The 27,715-nt window shown below is 33.2% G+C and overlaps 1 protein-coding gene across 1 annotated transcript; it reads right to left on the bottom strand.

Moving 5' to 3' along the window:
- Nucleotides 1-1,098: 1,098 nt before the first annotated feature.
- On the bottom strand, nt 1,099-27,010 carry REDIC1 (regulator of DNA class I crossover intermediates 1). Its single transcript, XM_019736364.3, has 6 exons — nt 17,818-27,010; nt 17,479-17,548; nt 16,266-16,326; nt 9,340-9,415; nt 5,334-5,416; nt 1,099-2,403 (listed from the first exon to the last, which is right to left on the bottom strand). Exons 1-6 carry the CDS (start codon nt 18,392-18,394, stop codon nt 1,951-1,953), a joined length of 1,320 nt encoding a protein of 439 aa, XP_019591923.3. The 5' UTR covers nt 18,395-27,010; the 3' UTR covers nt 1,099-1,950.
- Between the last annotated feature and the right edge of the window lie 705 nt (nt 27,011-27,715).

Below are 27,715 nucleotides of genomic sequence, written 5' to 3'. Positions count from 1 at the left end.
GCTACAATTTATTACAGGGAAAAGATACAGATTAAAATTAGCCTAGATAAAAAACACATAATATAGAGTCTAGGAAAATAATAAATGCATAGCTTCCAGTTGTCCTCTTCTGGAGTCATAGTGTTACTTTCCTGGTATCAATGTGTGACAACACAAAGAATATTGCCAACCAGGTGAAGTTCACCTGAGCCTTGGGATCCAGAGTCTTTACCAGGGTTCCATCATAGTTGCATGGCTGACTGCTCACATGGGTGGGTGACCTCAATTTCTAGCCCCTTGGGAAGTTGAGATGATATACTGCCTGACTCAAAGTCTCAGCCTAAATCACACTGTTACTATCTGGCTTGGTCCAGGATCCCCAGGCAGACAAGGTAACTTCTATCAGGCATGACATTCTAAGGGCTTAGAGATTACCTCTCAAAGCCAAGAGCAAAGTCCTCTTTCTAGGCAAGTTTAAATTCCATACCATACTGCACATTACCCTGCTCTCACTGTGTGTGATCAATGAACTAAACAGCCCTGATATTCTTCTTCACTTTATTGAATTTCACTTCCAAATCATGATATTGAGAAAAATGTAACTACTTTTGATACGAATGTGCTTTCAATATTGCTAGACTTTGATTAGTATTTGGGGAAAAAAGTTTATTTGATATTTGAAACCAACCCAATATTCACAGCTCAACCTTATTCTAATATCATGACCATAGAGTTTTGTTTTTTCCCCATATATTAGTCTTCATTGCTATATATTTCATATTTTGCAAAATAATGCTCAGGATAATCAATCCAAGATGGAATACCTTTCATTTAATATCAGGATGAAAATCTGGCCTTTTGAAAACCTATAAATGTGCATCAGATAATTATATTCCTCTTTCATAAAATGATTACAATATTTTAAGAAAATTATTTAGGAGTTCATTGTGCTCTCTCTGAGGCAGCAAAATAACTTCCTCAAACTAGCTAAAATCCTGGAGATTGCTACTGTTCAAAACATTAGCTGTTGGTGTTTCTAAATCGTTATGCTTCAAATAACTTCTGCAACACAAACTATTGAGTGATTATGTGTGCATGTAAAAAATACAATATCCAATCATCCTTTTCATTAAAGGCACAGAAACTCCTAACAATTTTATTTTTGGTTCAATTAGATATCAGAATGCCCCCTGCTGGGCAATTTGTAATACAGCCACACAAATGTCAACTTTAGAATACAAATATTTAAAATCTTGACACAAAAAATAAACATATGTTGGAAACAAAGCCTACGTTTTATGAGAAATCCTGATGTAATATTTATAAAAAGAATCTTATCAATATTAAAATTAGTGAACATAAATCATTTTTTCCAATGTCGAACTGTTCTTTTATGAAAGTATTGAAACATTTTTTAATCTTGAAGAAAAAAAATTTCCTTTGAATATAAGCACCACAAAAATGTTGTCCAAACAAAACAGAAAATATATTTCATCTAAAAATTTATGCCAGAATTTTTTAATGGAGCATAATATTTAAAATAGTAGCTAAGAAAATTCTTATAAGGTTACAAAACATTTGATATTATTTGGTATTACTTTCTGTCTGAAAATCTTGGAAGAGAACACTTTTGCTAAAAGATGCGACTGCACTAAATTTTAAGTGCATAAGGATGCAATTAAATGTATTTTGAATCCATATATCATAATATAACAAATAATGACCTTAAGAATGATAGACAGTAAAATTATAATTTTTTCTAAAAACTTGAAGATATCCTAAAGCTACAAAATAAACTATCTATGTAAACTGAAATGCATAAATTAACATTAAAACATTTTAAAACAACCCACAAATATATCCTCTAAATATCTGCACCGTGTGTTCAGGTACCCTTTCTCATTCCTTGTTATGTTGATGAATTCTGAACATTAAGTGAAATCCTAGATCTCAGGCAGAGATTTTACAATATTAGTTGTTCTTAAGGATTTCCTGCCCTCCAGTGGTATCTGCCTTAATATTTTCACTGTACCTTTCAGCATTACAAAGAAAAGACACATCACTTCTACATTTACATTTTGAAATTATATTACACTGTATGGCAGCATCTAATTTTTTTTCCATTACAGGTTCATTCTCTGTTTGTACCCATGCATCACATCTTACAACCTGTAAAATGTAGTTATTACTGGTTGTGTTTTGTAATACATGCGTTGAATTACACTGAGGTTGTGCAAGCTGATCTGTATTGTTTTTCATTGAGAACTGGGGGAAATTCTCATTTTGTTGAGGAATTTTGGCATTGTCTTTAATAATCCTATCACGTGGAAGTTTTGCCATCCTTTCTGAATACAAATTATTAGTTGTTTCAGGTTTGATGGATCTCCTACTTGAATCTTCAATTTGCTCTTCATCTTCAGATAGCTAAAAGAAATATAGCAATTTTATTGTAAGTGATGCTTAAATATTTTTAAAAAATCATTCAATCACTTCAAAGCATAAATTCTTAAAATTCATATTATAGAAAATTTCAAAACATAGAAGAGACTTTGTCAAATTGCTAATCAACCTGGATTTTTAGTTTTTAAAAATCAAGGTTATGCATTTTTAAAATAGCAAGAACAATAATAATCCTTGTATTAAAAATACAATAATTAAAATGAGAAGGAGAATTTTGTCACTCATCAGTACGCATAATCATAGGCTACATCATCCGCTTACCCTTTCACACAGAGGAAATGATGCACAACACTCTTCAACCACTTAAAAAGAGTGGAGTAGAAGTAATAACTTTGGAAGAAACAACTAACACATAAAACTTGTTCTACTCTTCACTCAATTATTAAGGCAAAAAAATATCTATATTATATCTTCAATGGGCCCAGTCTCATAAAAGATATAACTTATGGAGAGCTATCAGTTAACAGGAAATCAAATAGCTAAAAGTTAAATAATAAATATCACAACTGTTATATAAAAAGTCAAATTTTAAGAACTTTTAATAGGTCTAGATTTAAATCTGTTTGCATGAATTTTTCAACCTCATGGAAAACTTATCTTTTAATTACTTAACCAAAATATTTATGAAAATCTTAAAGTATTGATTACTGAAGCTAAACGAAAAAAGCAAAGTTAGCATCAAAAACCTAAAGGAGGTATAGGCCTCAGCTGATTGGCACTGAAATAAAAAAATGTAACTCCAACAGCACTGAGACTGGTTGGACACGTTAGAGGAAACAAGCTCAATATATTTCTTTATTCAAGAAATATTCACCTAGCATCTGCAATATGAATGAAACAGATATGATTGGTGCCCTCTTACAGCACACATTCTCATGGGTAGAAATGACAACCAAATAATCATACATATGCATATATAATTACAAATTGAGAAATACATTATGACTAACAAGTGTGAAGCACTTTGAGAGCATAACTGAGGGGCCTAATTTAGATTGAGGAGCCAAGAAGGGGCTATGAGTAGAAGAGACATATTTAAGGTAAGACCTACAGAACAAATAACAGTAAGTTGGAGGAAACAGGACACATAAATGCCCTGAAGCAGAAGAGAGACTAATAAGCTAAGGAAAGTGAAATGTCAGTATGTGTAGACTGTGGTGAGGGAGAGAGAATACTAGAAGTTGGAAATGTTATCAAGGCTAGAACACACAGGGACTACAGCCACGGTAAGTAGTTTAGATTCCAAAGTAAATAGGAATGCATTGAATAAAAACAAAAAATAACATAATTCAATTTAAAGTTTCTAAAGATCACGATGATTGCCAACTGGAGGAAAAGTGGGCAAGAGGAGAAGTAGAGAAATCTCTTAAGAAACAACTACATTAGTTCAAGAACAAGATGATGACGCCTTAGACTAGGGTACCGACACCAGAAGCTGAGAGAAGTAGATAATATGCAATTTATTCTGGAGGTAGAATTGATGGGATAAAATGATGGAATGAATGTAGTTAAAGAAAGCAGATGAGACAAAAAGAAATTACAAAGTTAACTACTACTGTGTTTTCCCCAAAATAAGACCTAGCCGGACCATCAGCTCTAAAACATCTTTTGGAGCAAAAACTAATATAAGACCCAGTATCATATATCATATCATATCATATATCATATCATATCATATATTATAAAGACCCAGTCTTATTTTAATATAAGGTCTTATATTAATTTTTGCTCCAAAAGACGCATTAGAGCTGATGGTCCAGCTAGGTCTTATTTTTGAGGAAGCACGGTAGTTCTAAGGTGTGAGCAACTGAGTGGACAGAAAAGGTATCTACTGATATGACAACTATCAGAAAAACTGATTTGGGGGAAAGATCAGGGGGCATTCACTGTGAGGTATGAAAATAAAGAGATTTTTGTGAATTAACCAAGACATATCAAACAGGAAATTAGACATCTAAATAAGGATTTGAGCTAAAGTCATAAAATTGAGAAGTATTACTGATGAGATAGTAGATAAACTCATTGGAATATATAACGTCATTCAGAGTTTGGAGTGTAAGGTAAGAAAAGAGTCCTGTAGCAAACCCTAAATATTACAATATTTAGGGGGAAAGGTGGAAGAGAAGTGGAAAAAAGCATAAAGCGGCATTCAGAGAAGTATGAAGGAAAAAGATAGCGTGTGATCACAAAAGCAGAGAGAAGAAAACGTTTCAAAGAAAGAAAAGAATCATGTCTACCAATATTATTAGGAATTCTTATAAAATAAAAACTAAAATGCATCTAATGAATTAGGCAACATGGAGGTCACTGGTGTCCTTCCTTTACCAAAGGGCAGTTTGCACAGCTAGCTAGAGACAAAAGGCAGATGAAATGAACATGGAAGAATTAATGAAGAATTCCATTTAAACGTGATTTAAGAGACTTGCAGCATTCCCATTCAGAAAATAACATGTCACTCCAATTATTCAGATTACAATCTACAATAACATTTTATATATTTTTTTCATATAAACCTTGAGATTTTCTTTATGTATTCTTGGTTGTTTTAGATTTTCAATTACTGTGAGTGGGTTCTTTTAAAAAACCCTTTTAAAAGAAACACAACTTTATCACATATGCATAAACACACATCTTAATAATAGTGGCTTTTGTAATAACAATGAACACACTCATCATCTTTATAAATGTGAATGAATGATGCTTTATATTTTAATTTTTATGTTATTTTATACTTCTTACACTTTTAATATTTTTCACTTTTTTAAAACATTTATTTCCACTATTTATTGGCTCAGCTGTTTTTTTCAGAATGTAATCCATGAGCAAAACAAACAATTCTAATTTAGTAGAGCATGTAATAATCAAAAAAAAAAGGGGGGAAAAGTATAACTTACCATCTCTGAACTAGAACTGAAACAACTATCTGTTGGCCTTGGAGAGTAACTGGTACACTGACTGCTCTGTGAAGAATAAAGATCTGAAAATGAAGGTTTAATTCATGAGGAATGATATTATATTATATAAAATATACGAGGTCTGACAATTAGGTTTGTGAACTTGATATCAGAGGGATTATTCATTATGAATCTGTACCAACTAGACAAACAGTTAACCAAGTTTACTATTTGGAAGTACTGAAAAGGCTGTGTGAAAAAGTTAGATGACCTGAACTTTTCACCAACAATTCATGGCTCTTACATCACGACAATGCACTAACTCACATGGCACTGTCTGTGAGGGTGTTTTTAGCCAGTAAACAAATAGCTGTATTAGAACATCCTCCCTACTCACCTGATCTGGCCCCCAGTGACTTCTTTCATCACCCAAAGATAAAGGAAATATTGAAAGGAAGACATTTTGATGACATTCAAGACATCAAGGGTAATAGACAACAGCTCTGATGGCCATCCCAGAAAGAGTTCCAAAATTGCTTTGAAGGGTGGACTAGGTGCTGGCGTCGGTGCATAGCTTCCCAAGGGGAGTACTTCGGAGGTGAGCATAGTGATATTCAGCAATGAGGTATGTAGCACTTTTTCTAGCATGAGTTCACAAACTTAATTGTCAGACCTCGTATACATAAGCAGAAGATATCTTCTGGTAAAATTAAGTTAGGTAATATACTACAGAGTGTTTTAAAGTTTGCGAAAACTAGTTAACATTTTGGATACTTGGCAGCTTGTGTTTCTGACAAGATTATTATGGGTTTATTCTACACTTAAAATTTGTATCTACAAATAAAATAAGGGTCTGTAACATAAGGAAAGCTATGAGAATAAAGAAAATTGGATGGATTTTTTTCCCAAATGTATGAACCATTTTTATGAATACATAATTTAAAGTAATAACCTGCAGGAAGGAGGAATAAGTCAAGTTTATTAAGTACCAAGGCACCAGATATTTGCTAATCTAGTAAATGAAGCTTCATTGTACAATCTAAACTATATGAAAAATAACTTGATTCACAGCATCCAGTATGATATTCTTTCATTTTCTGCTTAATGTCTTCTATTAATATTGTATATAAAGTTTTAAAATGGGCCTGAAAAGTAGGTCATGACTTCCTACAATGCATAAATACTATAGATCAACAGGAGCTTTAATCACTCCTCTCCTTGTTTGTGAAAATGGGTTTGCTATCAAGAAAAGCAAAAGGTAATAGAACATAGAGCAAAAACTCCTATCACGCCATATTCCCTCCTATATGCAACAAACAATGAGTCCTATCCATTCAGGCCTTGGGTCAGAACTGAAGCTCTCTGTAACAGAAACTAACCATCAGTCAGCTACAGAATTTAGATGAACTAACTTGAGTACCCTTAGTTCATCACTCTAGAGGGAAATTCATAGCCCCATGGAGCAGGTTCTCCCTGAGAGTAGAAAGCAAAGTGCAGCAAAGTTAATGGTAGAACTTTACTAAGAACATAATCTAACGGCATTCCCCCACAAATAGGGTTCATTCAATCCACAGGTACAGTAAACCCAGTCATCAGTAGGGAAGACAAAGGTCTGTTGAATGAGGACATATCAGTGTAAGAAACAGTGCAAACCAAAGTGTAAATGCCAGTCAACGCTTACTGAGTAATTACCTAAGACACTGTAATCATTAGTAGGGATACATGGCCATAATGCCCAAAGAGTTCAGAATCTTGTAGCGGAGAAAAACATTTAAAAAAATAATGAGTCCCAAAATTAGGTGAAACGATAAAAGTCATAAAAGATACAAAAGTAAAATGAGAGTTAGGTATGATGAGCTCGAAGGAAAGGTTTGGTGAAGAGTTACAAAGAAGGCACAGTACAAAGAGGATGTTTTGAAAGATAAATAAACATTTTCCAGAGAGACAAGATGAAAATAGTATATGGAATAGAGGTGGTGGAAGGAAGTGTAAGGGCACAGTTTCATTTTAAAGAATTTTCCACTTTAGATTTTTCTTATCAAGATTTTAAGAATATCAAGTTGAGAAGAAAAAATAATCTCTATGTTTTTCAAGAAACACAATAAAGACTGAAAATAAAAAGATAGCAAAATTTGGGAAAGACTGCTTCTTGGCATAAATAGAAATGATTATTAAATTTTATCTCCTAAAAAAACTCTCCATAAAATAATCCACACACATGTGCCTATATCCAAAATCCAGAATCTTACTTAAAGCAGAAACATGTATTCACAGTGAAGTAGCAACAAAAACAAAGAAAAGTGCCTACAGCTAACTCATAACAAGACAGGTGCACAATACACTTGAGAAAAACTTTAAAGTGCTTACAGATGTTTCCAACCACTATTAAAGATACAAAATTGGACTGAATTAATAGAAAGACATACCTTGTTCTTGGTAGGACTACTCAACATAATTGGAATGACAATTTTCACTAAGTTAATATATACATTTATCATTTTACTAATAAAAATTAAAACATGTCTTTGGAGACAGAAAAGTTGATATTAAAGTTCATATTGAAAAATAATCAAAATGAGCCAGTAAAACTCTTTTTAAAAAGTACAAAGGGGGGTGTAACTCTTTTTGATATTAAACATACTATAAAGTAATCATAATAAAAATACTGGTATAGTATTAGCATATGAAAATTAGGGAAATAGAATATCTAAAAAGTGCCAGAAACATCTGTCCATAAAAATTCAGTATAGAATAAAAAGACCGCTCAAATATGAAGTATTTGCTACACACAGCCTACAAGCAATTATCGTGTTTCCCGAAAATAAGACCAGGTCTTATATTAATTTTTGCTCCAAAAGATGCATTAGGACTTATGTTCAGGGAATGGCATTCTGAAAAACATGCTAGGGCTTCTTTTCCGGTTAGGTCTTATTTTCGGGGAAACATGGTAGTATCTAAGATACATAAAACATATATAGGATACATACATACAGATACAGTATATACAAGACACATCCCTCAAGAAAAGTCAAAATTCCTAAAAGAAACATGGGCAGTAGACATGAAAGGCATTTCACAGATGAAACATAGTTGGCCAGTCAACCTATTTAATAATCAGGAAAATACAAATTAAAATTATAATGAGATACCAGAATGCCAACAATGACAAAAAGCTGACCCAGCAGGAGAATAAGTTAACAACTATGACTCTTAACTCTTGCAAGTGGAAGTTTAAACTGGCACAACTGCTTTGGAAAACAATTTTGCATACCTAGAATAGGTGAATGAAGATGTGCATATCATATAAACTAGCCAATTCTACCCCTAGAACTATATCCTAGAGGAACTTTTCATATATGTGTGCCAAGGGAAATGTCAAGAATTGCCAAAGTAGCACTGTTTTTCATTGCAAAATATTCAAAACAACCTAAATAATCATTGCCAGAGATGCATAAATAAATTATACATTCGTATAATAGGCTATATAGCAGTAAACAAATTACCAGAGTCACAAATTTCAAAATAGATGAACCTCAAAATATGTTACTGGGTGAACAAAAACAAAGCAAGTTGCAGATAAACAGAGTTTACCTCAATTTGTAGAAAGTTCAAAACCAAGCAATGGAAAATTCTATGTGTAGTATCACAAAAAACAAATTCAGCATAATAGCTACCTCTAGGGGGCAGGATAGGTAACGCAATAGAGAAGATTTTCAAAAGTATTAATTCTGCATTATTTCTTAAACTACAAAGTGAGTACAAAGGTATCCGTTTTATTATTTGTTAAACTGTACACATACTGATATAGTATAGTATAGTATATAGTAATCATTACTATATTTTATAAAAAATAAAAATAATTTTAAAGAGTCAGATATATTACTAATATATTTTAAGTTAACTATGAAATATACTTGCTAGCAAAAATCTAAAAAAAAAAAGCACTGAAAACTTAACTGATTTCCATTCAAACGTAAGGTTTTTTAAAAGGATAAAATTCACTTACTGTTATACTGACAGATTTTCCTTGTAGATGTTGGTGTGCCTTTTAAAGAACATGTTCCTCCTTCTTCTATCAGATTCTAGAAGGAAAAATACTTTAACTCCCAAGTATACACAATAATATTAACTTACGAGTGCATCTCCCTTCTAACCCCACCAATTCAATTTTCAGAACTTTTCTTTCATATTATTATAATTCAACAAAGATGATTTTAAAACCAAGAAAATTTTGCCTGAATTGCTTTAGAAGCACAAACAGAAGAATAAACACTTGCTAGGAAATTAATTCCTAATCAACATAAAAGGCTTCAGGTAATCATAGTAAATGCAGTTGAAAAAAGACAAAGATATATAAAGTAATTTGGAGATTTATTCTGTTATTGCCTTTCTAATTTCTTAAATTGAATAGCAGTTCATTTATTTTCAGGGTGGTTTTTTTTTTTTTAAATAAAAGCTCTTAGAGGTATACAGTTACTGTAGAACACACCAATGGTTTTGGTTTCCATCAATTTTATGTAATTTGTAATTTATTTTCATTCTCTTTCTTTTTCTTTTGTTCTTTTTCTTTTTTTATACCCAGAGTATTTCTTAATTTCCAAGAATATAAGGGAAGTTAAGCATCTTTTGGTGTTGATTATTAATTCAATGTATTTTTATTAGAAAATGTGACTATCACTCCTTAGGTAAATCTCTTAGACTTTATGGGTTACTACATGAATTATGTTGGCAAATGTACCACGGACTTAAAGAAAACATCTATTCTCTCTTAGTGGAACATAGAGTTTTAGATTGACAGGTAAGATAAAGGAGCAATTGTCTAACTGCAACCAGACTTGTTTCCCTTTCCTTTCAAACGTAGAGCTAGACTACATTTCGTAGCCTCCCTTGGAGTTGGTTTGGACATGTGATTTAAGTTCTGGTCATGGGCAGAAGTGTACACCAAGGCCAGTCCTGGCCCATAAAAATGTTCTCCACAATCCTCCACTTTCTTTTCCCTTCTGCTGTTATCAACATACACTACCAACATGGAAACCATCAATTGAAGATAAGAGCCCCACCAACTTAGGGCCCTAAATAACTTTATGCAGCAGAACCTTTTCTCAGACCCCATTATTATTCAATCATTTTTAAAGTCTTATATGTTCAACTTTTTAAAAATTCAAGCCCCAAATTTGCAGTAGAAACACACAAGATTAGAAAGCTATGTAGACTCTAAGGCTTGCACACACTCCTACACCCACATCAGATCTGTTGATAGAGAATAACAGACAGAGAAGATCACCCCAAAGAGCAGAAACTGAATTGTTCAAGGAATTTCCCCATCCTCCAGGAGAGCAAGTCTTCACAAAGCCTGCCCAGCAGGATTTCATAATTGGTATAGATCAGTAACTCTGTATCTTCTCTTCTCTTTTCTGAATGGACGTTTAATTGCAAATACACTGTCCTTGCTCCAACACTATATGTACTTTCTTTATGTATATCTTTTGCTATCTTCTTATTTTTAATCTTTATTATGTTGTACATGTTCCTTGAAAAACAGATTATATTTTCTTCTTAACTTGATATTCTTAAAATCTTGATAAGAAAAATCACCCCCTTCATATTTAATATATTAATTGCTAAGCAGGTTTCATTTCTTACATTTTTATGTTTACCATTTATGTAGAAGTGTTATTTTATTTTTTCCCACCTTGAGAGGGTTTTCTAATGATATAGCCACAACTTTGAATTCTGAAGTTCTTCTCTGTCTTCATTTCTCTAGATTACCTTCCCATATTAAGCAATCATACTTAAATCTTATTCCTCTACTATGTTAAAATTAAATACACTCCAGTTCAAGATGTTGATACAGGAGGATCCTGAACTCACTTCCTCCCATGGACACAGTTAATCTACAGCTACATATGAAACAATTTCCTCTGAAGGAAACCCAAAGTCTAGCTGAAACACTCCTTCTTACACATCAGGCGAAGAAGAAAAAACCCCACATCAAAATGGGTAGGAGAGGCTGAGATACAATTTCATCATAAACCCTCCCCCAGGTATGGCGACTCACAATCGGGAGGGAACCCACAACTCCAAGCTTCTCCCTGAGGAGCAAATGGCTTGAATCTCACATCTGTTATCAAAACTTTTAAAACCTGCACCTAAGAGATGAGCCCCCAAAATATCAAGCTTTGAAAGCCCATATATAGATGAGTCTTGTTTCTGTTTTATTTTTTTAATCCATTTAGCTATTCTATATCTTTTGATGGGAGAATTGAGACTATTTACATTTGATGTAACTTTTGATAGGTATGGACTTATTGCCATTATGTTCATTATTTTCTAGTTGTTTTGTAATTCCTTTGTTACTTTTTTTCTTGCTCTCTTCCTTTGTGGTTTGATGATTTTCTGTGATGGTATGCTTAGATTCCTTTCTCTTTCTCTTTTGTGTATCTACTATAGGTTTTTGTTTTGTGGTTACCATGAGGCTTATATAAAACAACTTATATTTATAGCTATCTATTTTAAATCAGTAAAAACTTAAGTCAACTGCATTCTAAAGCTTTACATTTTTACTCTCCTCTCATGTTTTATGTTTTTGATGTCACAACTTACATCTTTTTATTTTGTGTATCTATTAACAAATTATTGCAGTTATTTTTACAACTTTTGTCTGTTAACTTTCATACTAGCTTTATAAGTTATTAACCTACCACCTTTATAATATGGCCCTTTCACAAAACATAGGTGGTAAGATTCTTGACATCCATCTTAGCAATGATTTTTTTATATTTGACACCAAAGCAAAAATAAATAAGTGGGACTATATCAATCTGAAAAACTTCTGCATACACACACACAAAAAATCAACAAAATAAAAAGGCAACCTACAGAATGGGAGAAAATATCTGCAAATCATATTTCTGGTAAGGGGTTAACATCCAAAATATATTTTAAAAACTTATACAACTCAAAGCAAAAAAACAACAACAATCCTGTTTAAAAAAATTGTCAGAGGAACTGAATAGACATTTTTGCAAGACATACAGATGGCCACCAGGTAGTTGAAAAAGTGCTCAACATCATGAGTCATCAAGGAAATACAAATCAAAAGCACAAAGAGATACCATCTCACACCTGTTAAAATGTCTGTCATCAAAAAGACAAGAAATAACAAGGGTCAGCAAGGATGTGGAGAAAAGGGAACCCTTGTACACTGTTGGTGAAATGTACATTGCTTAGCCACTATGGAAAACAGTATGGAGGTACCTCAAAAAATTAAAAATAGAACTACCATATGATCCAGAAACTCCACTTCTGGCTATATGAAGACAGTAACTCACAAAGATGGTCCTCACTCCCATGTATATTGCAGCATTATTTACAACAGCCAAGACATGGAAACAACTTAAGTGTCCATGAATGGATAAAGAAGACGTGTATATACAATGGAATATTATTCATCCGTAAGAAAGAAGGAAATTCTCCCATAGATGGACCTAGAGGGCACTATGCTAAGTGAAATAAGTCAGAGAAAGGCAAAAACCATATGATCTCACATATGCAATCTACAAAAAAGGAAAAAATAAATTCATAGATATAGAAAACAGATTGGAAGTTGCTAGATGCAGGGTGGGGTATGGGTGCAATAGATGAAGGGGGTCAAAAGGTATAAACTTACAGTTATAAAATAAATAAGTCCTGGGGATGTAATGTCCAGCAAGGTGATTATAATTAGTAATACTGTATTATATACTTGAAAGTTTCTAAGAGAGCAGATCTTAAAAGTTTTCCTTACAAGAAAAAATAATTTTAACTATGTATGGTGATAGATGTTTACTAGATTTACTGTGATCATTTTGCAATATGCACATATATCAAATCATTATGTTGTATATCTGAAACTAATAAACTGTTACATGTCAACTGTATCTCAAAAAAATAATAATTATACTCTTCCAAGACCTTGTTCTTTTCTATTGCTTCCACATGCAACAAAACAATCCTGGGAACACCCCTACTTCCCAATTCCATTCTCACTAGCTGCCATCCAAGAGAAATTTTTGTTTGGTTTGGTTTATTTCTTGTTTGCTTGTTGGCTTTTGTCTTTTCATTAATTGTGTCTCAGTAGGAACTACTGGTTCTGATTTTACCCAACCCGTGGACAGGTCCAGACCAGCTCTTCCACTCCTACCCTTTCTTTCCCTCCTATGGTGACTACTGCGTTGGTCTCTCTTGCAGAAATTAAGATTTTAGCCAGCGTTCCACCTCACCTTTAGCCCTGTCCAAGTGTCACAGATGAAAAGCCCCATGCCTGCTCTGCATAAGAACTCCTCATAGCACCTGATTCCCTTCAAGACCACCAATGGGCTTATTTTCTTTTCTGTCTTTCTTTGGCCACATTCAAGCTGCCACAGATATAATCAAACAGAGTTTGTTTTTTAAGGAGTCTAACCTACTGATAATTCCTTCTTTGAGTGGATATATCTATATTATTCATACATGGGAAAATATGAATTCTTTAAAAGATTAACTGGACAGCATCTGATATTAATGACCACACTGCCGTCCTTGAAAATCCTGTTTTCTTTCCTATGGCACTATTTTTCTAGTACTTCTAAAGCATCTCTAGCAGCTCATTCTCAGTCACTTTTTCTGGTTTCTCTTTTATTGCACATCCTCCAACTTCAAATGCTGTGCCTCCTCAGGACTCTGTCTTTTGTTCTTACTCGGGACATTGTCTCTTGAGAATCATATATATATATATATATATATATATATATATATATATATATATATATATATATATACACAAACATATTCAATTGCCACCTATCATTGAATACTAAAAATCTCTTCTCAGGCTCTGTATATATAAATGCCTGCTACACATCTTGACCTATTTCACAGATTTTTTCAGAAGACCCTCAATTGACCTCAAAGGCCAAACATAACTCATATTCTCTTGGAAATTTGCTCTCCCTCTAAATCAGAGTAATGCTAGGTATTTTTTAAATCACAAAATATATAGTACTCAAACACTATTATTTCTTTCTCATGTAATAATCTAATTAGTTTTCTTGGTTGGCAGGCAACTTTTTGCATCTAGTGATTTACCGACGCAGTCCTTCCCATCTTGTGTCTCTAAGCATCCCATCCGTGAGGGCTCCAGTGCCATCTAGCCATAGAAGAAGGATAATGTAGAAAAGGAATTGCCACTTCTTACAATCCTTGAAAATGATGCACATCACTCTGGTAACATTCCATTGTTGAGATCTAGCCTCATGGTCACACTTAGCTGGAGAGAAGATCAGAAACTGTGTTCCTTGGCTGAGCAGCCATTTCACAGTGACTATTCTATGAAAGGGTAGGTGAATACTGGTGAACAGTTAACCTATTCTGCAACCTCCTCGTATGTTTTCAATTTTGGCGAATGGCACCATCCCATCAACTACCCATTTACCCAAATCATAAATCCAGGTATCTTCAATATTTTCTTTATCCCTTAACTAATCATCAAATCCCATCAAATCTAAATCTTCTAAATCACTGTGATAGCTCTTACCTCATTTCCATCCTCACTGCCACTGCTCAACTTCAAGCTCTCAGTATTTTTGGACCTGCCTGGAGACTTGCCACTTCTCAACTCTCTCCTCATTCTTCCCATACACAACTTTTTAATACTCTGATGTCATCATACTTCTCTGCTAAAATTTTTTCAGTGGCTTTCGGTTTGGTGATAGGAAATTAAAGAAACTACTATATGTCACACAAGATCTTTTATGATCTGGCCCTTTATATTGTCCAGAATTATTTCCTGCCATTCCCCAACCCCTTATAATATGTACTGTATAGCAGCAGCAATAACAATAAAACAAGTTACCTGCAGTTTCTAAAACAAGCTATTCTCCCTCACATCTTAGTTTCTATCTATGTTACTCCTTCTTCATAGAATGAACGCAGTTTGTCCACTTGGTAAATTTAGTGATAGATACCAGATGAAAAGTTGTCTCCTCTAGCACATCTTCCTCCTGACAACTGACAAAACTTAGAAGTATCTTTCTAGGCTCCCACTGCCTTCTGTACAAAACCCAATTGGAGCAATTTATCTAAATGTGTTAGACATTTTTCTCTTTCTCTCTAGCTACTAGATTATAGCTTCTTAAAGATCAGTTCCATGTGCTTTCATCTCTGTACCTTGCAGAGTCTAACACATAACAGAATATAAACTACATAAGAACAGAAACTTTGCTTTGTCACAACTGTAACCTGTGTCTAAGATATAGGAGACACTCAATAAATATCTATTAAGTAAATTCATAATATGTCTTCAATGCATATTTACTGAAGATAAAAAGAGAAAACAATTAATATAGTTGAAAGTATAGTCAGCTAAGAGTTTGAATCCTGGCTTGAATGTATGACCTTGAACAAGTTATTTAATCTCTTTGAACTTGAGTCTCTTTTGCTGTGAAGACTTCATAGAATCAAGTTCTTGTAGAATAAAGTACATAAAGCTCATAGCACAATGCCTCGACTATGGTAACAATCATGTATCCTAATTATCAGCAGGGGTTACAGCGTACATAACCAATGTTTATAGATGTTTCAGTATTCCTAACTATATAACTAATCTCACCTATAGCACATTGAAACCTAAAGCATTTTTATCTTGGAAGAAATTTTATACAATTTCCAAAAAAATTTAAAGTGTACCTAGATTGGTTTGTCTCAAAGAAATCACATTACAATTTCTGAAAAGGTGTTAATTTTATTTCTAGATCTAAGCCATAATTTCCACACAGTAAGAAAATATAAGAAAAAGAGCCTAAAAATAAAGTTTTCAATAAAAGCTAACTTTAAATCAAAGTAAAATACAAACACTGAAATGTGACACAAAAATACAACTGACTTAATTGGAAAGACAATGTAAGATATACTTACCTCACCAAGTCCGAAGTTCCATGATTGCTTATAATGTAATTCTTCCAAAGGGACAGTACCCCTGAGGATCATAAATAAGACAGTATTAAAGTTTGCTTTATTCCCTCTGAAAATGATCGTTCTATATTACAGTTCCCAAACTTGGCTACAGATTGGAATTCTAAGGGAAGCTTTTTAAAAAAAGAAAGATTCATAAACTCCATCCTAAGGAGTCTAGTTATTATATGTAAGTCAAACTTGGTATTTTGTATTTTAAATTCACCCCCTCAAGTGATGTGGGTCTGCAACCAGGTTTAGAAACCATGTTCTAAATCATTGTCATAAAGTACACTTTAAAATTCAAGGCCTAACATGATGTTTCCCATTCATAAATTTCTGAATATTTGGAGATTTGACAGACAATTTAATCTGTTCATTTTATTAAATAAGTTGTGAATCTACATTTTAATTAATTTGTTGTGCCAATCCCATAAAAATGGCACATTTTTTATAAAGATATTTTTAATATTTCCATAAGAAAGTACATCCAAAATAAAAAGCTATTCTAGTTCATGATTTTCAATTACCAGCATTTAACTAAATCACAGTTATTACCAAGAAAGTTAGGACTATTCTGAAACTACAAGTTTTCTTTAATTAACCATAACTGCAGCACCGTAAACTGTTGATATACTTCCTTACGCCATTAACACTTTAATTCTATTTTCCCTTGTTCTGATTCTATAATAACCAAGCAACCTTCCCATGGAGAGCCACCAAAAGCTTGAAACGATGCTTACTTATCATGCCAGTAAGCATTCCTATATATGTGATCCTTCTATTTCTTACTGTAAATTAATAAACTAACATTCTGGAGGGTATACAAGTTTCTTGAATACTCAAGTCAGTTTTCTTACATCTACTAGGTTGGTGCAAAAGTAATTGTGGTTTAAAAGGTTAAAAATAATTGCAAAAAATGCAATGACTTTTACACCAACCTAATAATCAACACCAAGATTCAGATATAGAAGATATTTTTGCACTGGCAAGTAGGATCAGCATTCTCTCAAGGAGGGTAACATAACCAAGATTCTGACAAGTGGTAAGCCATCTTTGAGACCAGCCTGCCCACCCTCACAGCAATATGCCTACCTCACTCTGCATCAGTTCAACCCTTCAACATGCATTATACTAGATTCTAATTTGCATTCCCCAGATTCACCTTAAAACTTACACATGGTTCACTGGATATTTCTGGATTTCTTTCTGTGGTGTATTGTCTTGGTAATCACTTTCAAATTTTCCTTTAAAAGTAAAAGTATGCATTGAAATAAAACATTAGCATAGACGGCTTCCGTTTTTTAATTTGAAACTTATTACTATGACCCATGTAGAGGGAAATCCCTGGTCCACAATGTCATATAATAGACTGTCATGCTATTTTTAATTTCATATTCCTCCAAAGACACACACACACACACACACACACACACACACACACACACGACAAAACAAAACAAAACAAAACAGAAACACCCAATAGATTATTGTGTTTTCCACGTATAACACCAACCTTTTTTTTCAGAGCTGGCTGGGTAACAATCCTCAAATTTTGTACTAAGATTATATCTTTCACTACCGTTGTACTCTTTCAGATAGTTCTTGTTTGGGTAACACTTTTCTGGATAACTTGTTTTATTAAAATTAGAATTACTAAAAGTCAACTCTGGATCTGTAAAAATACTTCTAATGCATCTACCAATGGGATAGTTTTTATCAGAACTAGTGACGGCACAAATATCTCCCGTACTTTCACAACCACACCTGTCAAATGTTTTCTTTATCCTCTGTTGATCTATGCTTAATAAATTGATCATATTTTCATTAATAAAACAGTCAACTTTCTCTGGTAAAAGGCTGGAGGTTGGCTGGTTCACATCTTCAAGAAAATTTGAAACCTCTTTTCTATTTTCTCCCCAAACATGTCCTACTGATTGGTTTTCAGTAATGAAGTCTAACTGTCTTCTCTCATCCATGTTTTCACAATCTTCACTCATAACCATAGCAGGTCTTCCAGTGAGGAAATTCCTATTTCCTGGACTTTGGGATAAATAAAAACATTCAGCAAGAAAAGCATAGAGCATTTTCATTTAGAAACTCTTAAATTCTTAGAGAACATACTGAATAGCTATTAACATTTGCCTAGACTATGTTTTTATTTCTCAAATTTAAATAAATACTATTACTTTGGGTTGAAATTTGTCTAATGCACTCTTGTAATGTCTTGTGAGTATAAACATAATCTATGTACACTTAGTTTAGTATCTGAACATGAAAAATTAGTATGTGGTTCAATTTACTGTTACATTAACAAAACGTGAGAAACCTATAGATGTCTTCTGTAATAATGTCTAGCAAATAACCTAGACAACCACTATGTCACTGATGTTAACCAGAAAAGCTATTTTTAAGACTGTGCAGAGAAAAATTATCCAGTGTTAAACTATTAAATCAAATAGTTATGAGGACACTATATGAGGTATTTCTCAACCTATCAAGGATATAAAAACAAACCCTTATGTTCTCAAAGAAGAGTATAGATACAAATGGATATATAAGTAATAAAACCAAGAGATAAGATGAATTAGATGAAAAGGTTAGACTAGATAACTTGTACGTTCCCTTCTAATGCAGAAATCATAATTCTAGTTTATGTCCAACTTGTGTAGAAGAATAAAAGTTATCATAGGAAATAATTAGAAATCAAAATGTTCTGGATTTTGTTGCTATTGACTATCTACAATTTATTTGGGGTTGGGTTGTTCCACAGATGGGAAGTACCAACGAAATTGAGAAAAGAAAGATAGACTCCTAAAACGATGATTGATTTCCAATTTTATTTTTTAAGTTACTCATGAAACATTTTTGAACAGGTATACCTGCTGTGTTCAAGGCATTATGCCACATGTTGGAAACCTAAAAATAAAAGAATTCAGTTTGGTATTAAAGAGAGAGAGGTATTTTGCCCATGAATGTTCACAGATCATGATCCTACACTGTTTCTCAATATGAGTATTATTGGTGTTTTAGGCAGAATAATGCTATTCTGTTATACCAAAAGGCACAGCCTATACTATGCAACAGTACACACTATTAACACCAAAGAAATTCCTATTATTCTAAATAAGAAAATAGTTATTTTAAGTAGTCTGACTCAGGAGAATCACTTACTGAGAGATCTGGGCATAGAGAAATGTATAATGCAGCTATTTCTCACAAGAAATAGTTTAGAAGAGGAAAGAAAAAAAAAAACTAGAAACTGATAAATGCCATGCTGCAGTCAAGTGTTACTACAGTAAATAGAAAAAAAAATTTACTTTGCTTCAGAAAACTCAGGCAGGTAGCATTTGAGTCAGGGACTGAATGTTGGGAAGAATTGCTGCTTGTAGAGATGATAGAAATGATACTAAGAACGTAAAAGTCTTATTAAGACAAATCAATCCAACTTTCTTAACAATTTATTCTTTCCTATAAATATAAAATTCAAATATAAAAATTATGGACTAAAATAGGGAAAAATTCATTATCTAAATGTCTTTTATGTATATTAAAGAGATATTTAATGTATACCTACTATGTGGTAGGGAGACAGCTTATAAGTTAATTAACTATTAATAAGCACTATGAATAAAAGAAATAAAGAAGTAAACAAACAGGTGCTACAAGATCACATGATGGAATAATTTGTGTTGGAGGTCCCGTTTCAGATTATTTGGCCAGGAAAGTCTCTAGTAAGCAAGTGATAAATAAGCTAAAACTACAGAATGGTTAGACATGTATAGAAAGCACACTCCAGGGGGATGGAATAATAAGCACAAAAGCAATATTTGCAGCATGTTTGAGAAACAAAGGGAAATAAAGATAGAATAGAATCAGTGAAAGAAAACTTATGACCTAAGTTTTAAAAGATACAAAAGGGCCCAGATTATACAGAGCTTTATTTTTGAAAATAATAATAAGAAACATGGAAAGGTTCTAAGTACAAAAGTAAAACTGACTTGCTTGTTGTCTTGGAAAATGTCAGTCTGATGGCTGGGTGAATGTGAACTTCAGGACTTCCATCTGGCCAAAATGAAATATGAGTGACCAGATTTATCCTCCTGACTAACACAGTTAAAAAACAGGAATAAAACCATATGAAACAATGGTTTTCAGATGGACCATCAGGTAGAACAGGATAATGATGTCTAAAAGACAGCAAACAAATGAAATGAGCCCTATGATTGCTTCTAACTTACTGAGTGGAGAGAGTATTCAAGCCACACAACAGAGAAGGGAAACCCAGTCAGAGCCCACAGATACCCTTTGTTGAGAAAACAGAGCTGGGAGTTCAGAGAAACTACAGAGGATGGAGTTCATAGGGCAGAGTACCATAAAGGAGAGTGCTTCAAAGAGAGACAAAGAGTGCTCCACAGATCTCCGAGTTTTCAAATCTTCAGGTAAGTAGTGATCTGCACATGCATATGAAGCTGGGAAAAGACCCACCCAAGATGAGAAGTTGGAACAATTTCAGGAGCTCACGCAGGGATGGGAAAATTTTGTGTTCCCACCAATCAGAGTGGGAAACCTTATAATTCAAAGGAAGTAGGAAAATACTCAGAAGGGTATTATCTTAGCCATAGACTGAAGATGTATCTGATCCTGCTTAACACAGTTTAAGGAAAGCCTCAATAAGATCATTCTATTTTCAACTAACTAACTGTATCTCAGGACAAAACTTAAGACAATTTATGGGAATGCAAAAATTTCCAGAAACCAAAAAGATAAAATTCACAATGTAGAAAATCAAACAAAATTACCTGGAGGGCAATGAAACAGAAAGTGACAACCCATGATGAGAACAATTATTAGAAATAGATAAAGGAAAAACACAAGTGATAGAATTTGTAGACCAGGACAGTAATAGAGTTATCATAACTATATTCTCTGTATTTGCATAGAGGACAGACTGAGCATATTGAACAGATACGTGGACGACAAAGAGTTAAATCCAACTTCTAGAGATGAAAAATAAACTGAACAAGTTCACCAGATTTGATACAAAAGAAGATACAATTAATAAATATGAAAATACAGCAATATTATCTATACAAAATGAAACATGAGAGAAAAAAGATTGAAAATAAACAGAGCATCAGTAAACTGTGACACAACTTCAAGTGGACTAATTTACATGTGATTTGAATCCCCAAATAAAAGAGGAGTCAGAAAAAAATATTTAAAAACTTAATGGCTGACTTTTTTCCAATTTGATAAAAAACAGTATGTCCACAGATCCAAAGAAGCTCAACACAACTCAAACCCAAGAAATAGAATGAAAATGAACATCCTAAGCAAAGGGTAGATATCCATGGGGAGAAATCCGTCATAGAAAAATCTTTTACAAAGAGAAAAATTATATATTATGCATTCATATATTAACATAAGAAAGACAGAAAACTTATTGGAAAGACAGAAAACTTATTATTGGAAACAACGCAAGTCAGAAGACATCTTTAAAAAAGAGGAGTATAATAAGACTTACAAATATACTAAAGATGAAAGATTAATTACCAGAAGATCCACACTATGAGAGATGTTAAAGAAAATGTTTTGAACAGAAGGAAAATGCCACCAGATAGAAACCTAGATCTACACAAAATAATGAAGACCACCAAAAATGAAAAATTTGTGCTTAAGTATAAAAAACATGTTTTCTAATTTTTAAACTCTGTACAAAGTAAAAGAATGTATTACTGGGACTTCCAGTCAAGATGGCAGAGTAGATAAACTCTGTGCTCACCTCTTCCCATGATCACACCAAAATTACAACTAAATTATAGAATAATCATCATTGAGAACCCCCTGAAGACTAGCTGAACAGAATTACTATAACTAAGAATATAAAGGAAAAAAAACACACCTCAAAATTGAGAGGAGGGCTAGAGACATGGAACAGGCAGGTCTGACATGCACAGTGTGGCGAATAAGTATCGGGAGGGCTATCTCAGCTCCAGAGGTTATCCCTAGGGAGCGAGGGGTCTCAGCCCACACCTGGTTCACCAGCCCAGGGCACCAGTGCCAGGAAGAAGAGTCCCTATAATATCTCACTGTGAAAACCAGCAGGGATCACATCTAAGAAAGACAAAGAAAGGGCTGCAGGAGACTGAGACACACTGCTCTTAAAGGGCCAGAAAAAAAGAAAAAAGAAAAAAAAAATGAGGATAGTTTAAAAATCCCTCTGGGACAACATCAACCATAACAAGATTTGCATCATAGGGATACCAGAAGGAGAAGAGAGAGAAGGAATTTAAAAACTATTTGAAGAAATAATGACTGTAAATTTCCCTAAGATGGAGAAGCAAATAGACATACAAGTCCAGGAATCGCAGAGAGTCCCAAACAGGATGAACCCAAAGAGGTCCACACCAAGACACATCATAATTAAAATGGCAAAGATTACCGACAAAGAGGGAATCCTAAAAGTAGCACAAAAAGAGCAGTCAATATGTACAAGGGAGCTCCCAGCTGATTTTTTTAACAGGACAGAGGAAATGGCATGAAATGTTCAAAGTGATGAAGGTAGAAACCTACAACAAAGATTATTCTAACCAGCATGGTTATCATTTAGAACCAGAGGACAGATAAAGCACTTCCCAGACAAGAAAAAGCTAAAGGAGTTTATCACCACTAAACCAGTTTTACAAGAAATGTTTAAGAGACTTCTTTAAGTAGAAAACAAAAGATGAAAAATATGAATAAGAAAATACAGGGAAGAAAAATAAAATCTCACCAACAAAGGCACACTTAGTAAAAGGAGTGGACAACTATGAAGCTAGTACAAAGGTTAAAAGACAAAAGTAGGGAGACAAAAATTGTGTAATTACAACAATAAATATATGGATACACATACAAAAAAACACACAACAAAAACATAAATGTGGAGGGGGTGAATAAAAATTGTAGTGGATTTAGAATGTGATAGAACTTAAGCAACCATCAACTTAAAATAGACTGATACAAACATAGCCTGGTATATATGAATCACATGGTAACCATAAACCAAAAATCTAAGAGATTTATAAGTTAGAAAGAGAAATAAATCCAAAAATAACACTATAGAAAGTCATCAACATTCAAGAGAAGAGATCAAGAGAATAAGAAAGGAACAGAGAAGATCTATAAAACAATCAGAAAACAATAAAATGGCAATACCTGCATACCTGTCAATAATTAATTATAAATGGACTAAATGTTTCAATCAAAAGACAAAGGGTGGCTGAATGGATAAAAAAAACAAGACCCATATTCAAGCTGCCTACAAGAGACCCACTTCAGATCGAAAAACACACACAGACTGAAACTAAAGGGTTGGAAAAAGATATTTCATGCAATGGAAACAAACAAAAAGCTGGGGTAGCAATACTTATACAATAATAGACTTTAAAACAATGGCTTTAGAAAGGACAAAGAAGGGCTTTTCATAATAATAAAGGGATCAACCCAACAAGAGTATATAACTCTTGTAAATATCTACACACCCCACACAGGAGCACCAAAATATATAAATATAAAGCAAATATTGATGAACATAACAGGAGAGATCAATAACAACCCAATAATAGTATAGGACTTTAACACCCAATTGACATCAATGGATAGATCATTGAGACAAAAATTCAACAAGGAAATATTGACCCTAAATGAAACATGAGACTAGGTGGACTTTATTGATAATTTTAGGACATTTCACCCCAAAAGAGCAGAATATATACATTTTTCTCAAGTGCATATGGAACATTTTTCAGGACAAACTACAATGTAGGACACAAGAAAAAAAGAGTAAATCAAATACAAAGAAAGAGACAAAAGGAAATAAAGAGCAGAATTCAATGAAATAAAAATAGGAAAATAAGAAATATGTGAAACTGGAAGATGATTCAGTGAGAAGATTAATAAAATTGGTAAGCCTCTAATCAGAATGACTGGGGGATAAATGAAAAACACAACTTACCATATTAGTAGTGAAAGATAAGATATCACTACAGATGTTAAAGATTTTAAATGCATAATATGGGGATTTTATGAATAACTTGAAGTCAACAAATTCTACAATGTAGAAAATAGGATCCATTCTTTGTATGACACAAACTACCAAAGCTCACTCAAGAAAAAATTATTACTAGCCTATATCTAGTAAAAAATGGAAATTACAGTTAGGGAAAAAAATATATATATTTCCCACAAAAAGAACGCCATACTAAATGGTTTCACTGATGGACTCTACCAGACATTTGAAGAAGCAATTGTACCAATTCTAGACAAACTCTTTCTGAAAATTACACAGGATAGAATACTTTCCAACTCATTCTATGATATCAACATTAGACGGATATCAAAACCAGACCAAGATCTTACAAGAAAAGAAACCTAGAATATTCCTCATAAAGATTAATGCAAAATTCCTAACAAAGTATGCATAACAAGAATAGCACATTGTGGGGTTTATTTCAGGTATACAAGACTTGTTTAATACTCAAAAATTAATAAATGTGGGATAGGACTTCTGGAATAATAGTGTGAGAAGCTATCCCCCCAAAACAATGGCAGAACCAGACAACACTTGCAAAAAAAAACCCATTTGAAAATGTGGGAAATGACCAAAGAAATACAATAAATTTAGAAGCAGTACTTCAAGAAAAACTACTGAGCCTTACTAGGAACAGTGGGAGTCTGTAGAGTTTGAGCCATGGGCGGCTACCTTCCCTCCACCCCTAGTTCCATGGCTAGTAGCTCTACCAAGACTGAGCAATCTGGGGATGGGGGGTGAGGGGGAGTCCCATGCCCAGGGAATTCATCAAAAACAATCATTATCTTGGTGGCAAACCATCAGGGAAGTCCAATATTGCAGCTGCTTGAGGCTACAATATTTGGAGCAAATGATGAATTCAGACCCTTATGTCACACCATACATAAAAATTAACTCAAAATGAATCGCAGACCTATAATAAATGTAAGATCTAAAATGACAAGAGAAGAAAACATAGGAGAAAATCTTTATGACCTTGGTTTAGGTAAAGATTTGTTAGGTTTGACACCATATGCATGATTCATAAACAAAAGGTAATAATACGATTTCATCAAAATTAAAACCTTTTTCACTTCAAAAATATACCAATAAGAAAATAAAGAGAGTATTTCAGCAAAGATACACTAATGCCTAATAAACACATGAAAAGATGCCAAAAATCATCAATCATTAGGGAAATGCAAAAATAAAACCACAATGATAGAATGGCATAAATTTTAAAAGACTGAGTATACCAGTGTCATCAAGGATGTATTACAACTGGAACTCTCATAATTCCTAACAGGAATGTAAAATCATACAAATCACTTTGAAAAAGTTTACCAGTTTCTTCAAAACTGAAACACACACCTACCATATGACCCAGCCATTGCACTCGTTGATATTTACCCAAGAGAAATGAAAGCATATGTCCAAACCAAGACTTCTACATGAACTTTCATAGCAGCTGTATTTGATATAGACAAAATTGGAGGAAAAAAACAAATGCCCAACAAATAAATAAATAAATTGTGCTATGTCCATACAATGGAATACTACTCAGCAATAAAACGGAATGAACAACTGATACACAAAATAAACAACAAAGATGAATTTCAAAGTAATTATGCTGAGTGAAAGAAGTTAAACCAAAAAAAAGGTGAATATGCTGCATGATGCCACTTACATAAAATTCTAGAAAATATAGACTAATCTGTAGAGTCAGAAAGCAGATCAACAGCTGCCTTGGGATGGGGGTAAGGGGTGTGAAGTGGCCAGAGGAAGGAATTACAAAGGTGCCCAAAGAAACTACTGGGGATGATGAATACTATCTTTATTACATTTGACATCTGTCAAAACTTATCAAAGTGTACATTTTAGGTAAGGTGAGTTTGTTGTATGTTGATTACACATTAATAAAGCTGTAAAAATAAAAATGGATCTGAGGACAAAGAGGAAACAAAAACCACCATTATGTGGCATTACAATTCTGTAAATAAGAGGCAGTGGTAGCTTACTCTGAGATGAAACTGTATAGATAGAAACATGAGTAGATAATTTTAAAGTTTATTAGAATACAGAATCGACAATATTTTATTGGTAAATGGATATTGGGAGTTGAAGAAAAGGAAGGAATCAAGGACAACTTTTATTTTGGTTTAAGCAAAGTGAATAGTGAGTGAATAGTGGTGCTATTTACTAAAATGAGGAAGACTGGAATAGGATTACAGAGTCAAGGTTTTTCACCATGATTACGAAGAGTGACTCAAACTGGTTTTACAAGTTTAAAAGATTTAAAACAATGAACCAAGGTTTATATACAGACATCAAAAAAATAAAAATGGGGCACTGATCAACTGCCATAAATGGAAATTAATATGTTTGATGATACAGAAAAATAAACTAGTAATTCATGGAAATCATAAAACAGGTGCAAAACACCTTAACCTAAAATATTTTTTTAAATAGCTAAATAAAAGGTAGATGTGCAAATTGGAAACATAATTCTTTGAAACTATTTTAATTAAATGCTACATTTTACTTCGTGATTTTTTCTACTATTACTTCATTCTGTTTGCATATCTAACTATTTGTCTCCGTTAGAATCAAATTAGTAATTCAAAGAAAGAATGTTCCAAGTTCTTTATTACCTTCCACATCGTTGCTCACCTGTTTAATCTATCGAATGTTCCAAATTGTGCTGTTTTATATGATGGACTGAGAGCATCTTGACTTTCATTTAATTTGGAAATCAAGGAATTAGAATAATTAACATTACTGATCTGAAAAAAAGAAAAATAGAACCTGCCAAAATGGTAAATGTGTGTGTGTGTATACAATTAAACATATTTAGCATAAAATGCCATTTAAATGGACATCTATATTGAAAAAAACCATTTTTTCGTCTAAAAATCAAGTAATTATATCCTTATTGAAACAAAATACATATTGTTCTAACAATGAAAGCAATATCAGTATTTGAATAATTGTTAAGCTAACAGAGTTGGTACTATGGTGAAGTAACCATTTTCTCACAGGTTTAAAAAAAAAAAAAAAAAAAAGACTAAAAGAAAAATACCCAGGACAGCAGGATCTTGAGTAAATAAAAGTTAATTTCTCTGACAGAAAATAATAGTTCTTCCCAAGGTAACAGCTATACTTATCTCAGTCCTTCCATTTACTGAGTAATTTTATAGACTACTACTTTAATCTTTCTGAATATCAGTATCATTGGGTACAATGGGGGAAAGTGAAGACTGTTGTGAGAAGTAGGTGAGAAATATCATTTGTTAATGTGGAAGGTACCATATAAATGTAAGATACCGTGTTTCCCCAAAAATAAGACGGAACTGGACAATCAGCT

The sequence above is a fragment of the Rhinolophus sinicus genome, chromosome 1 (genome assembly GCF_057876585.1).
Source record: "Rhinolophus sinicus isolate RSI-liver-muscle chromosome 1, RSI-T2T, whole genome shotgun sequence".
NCBI lineage: Eukaryota > Metazoa > Chordata > Mammalia > Chiroptera > Rhinolophidae > Rhinolophus > Rhinolophus sinicus.
This window is presented reverse-complemented; position numbering and strand designations above follow the sequence as displayed.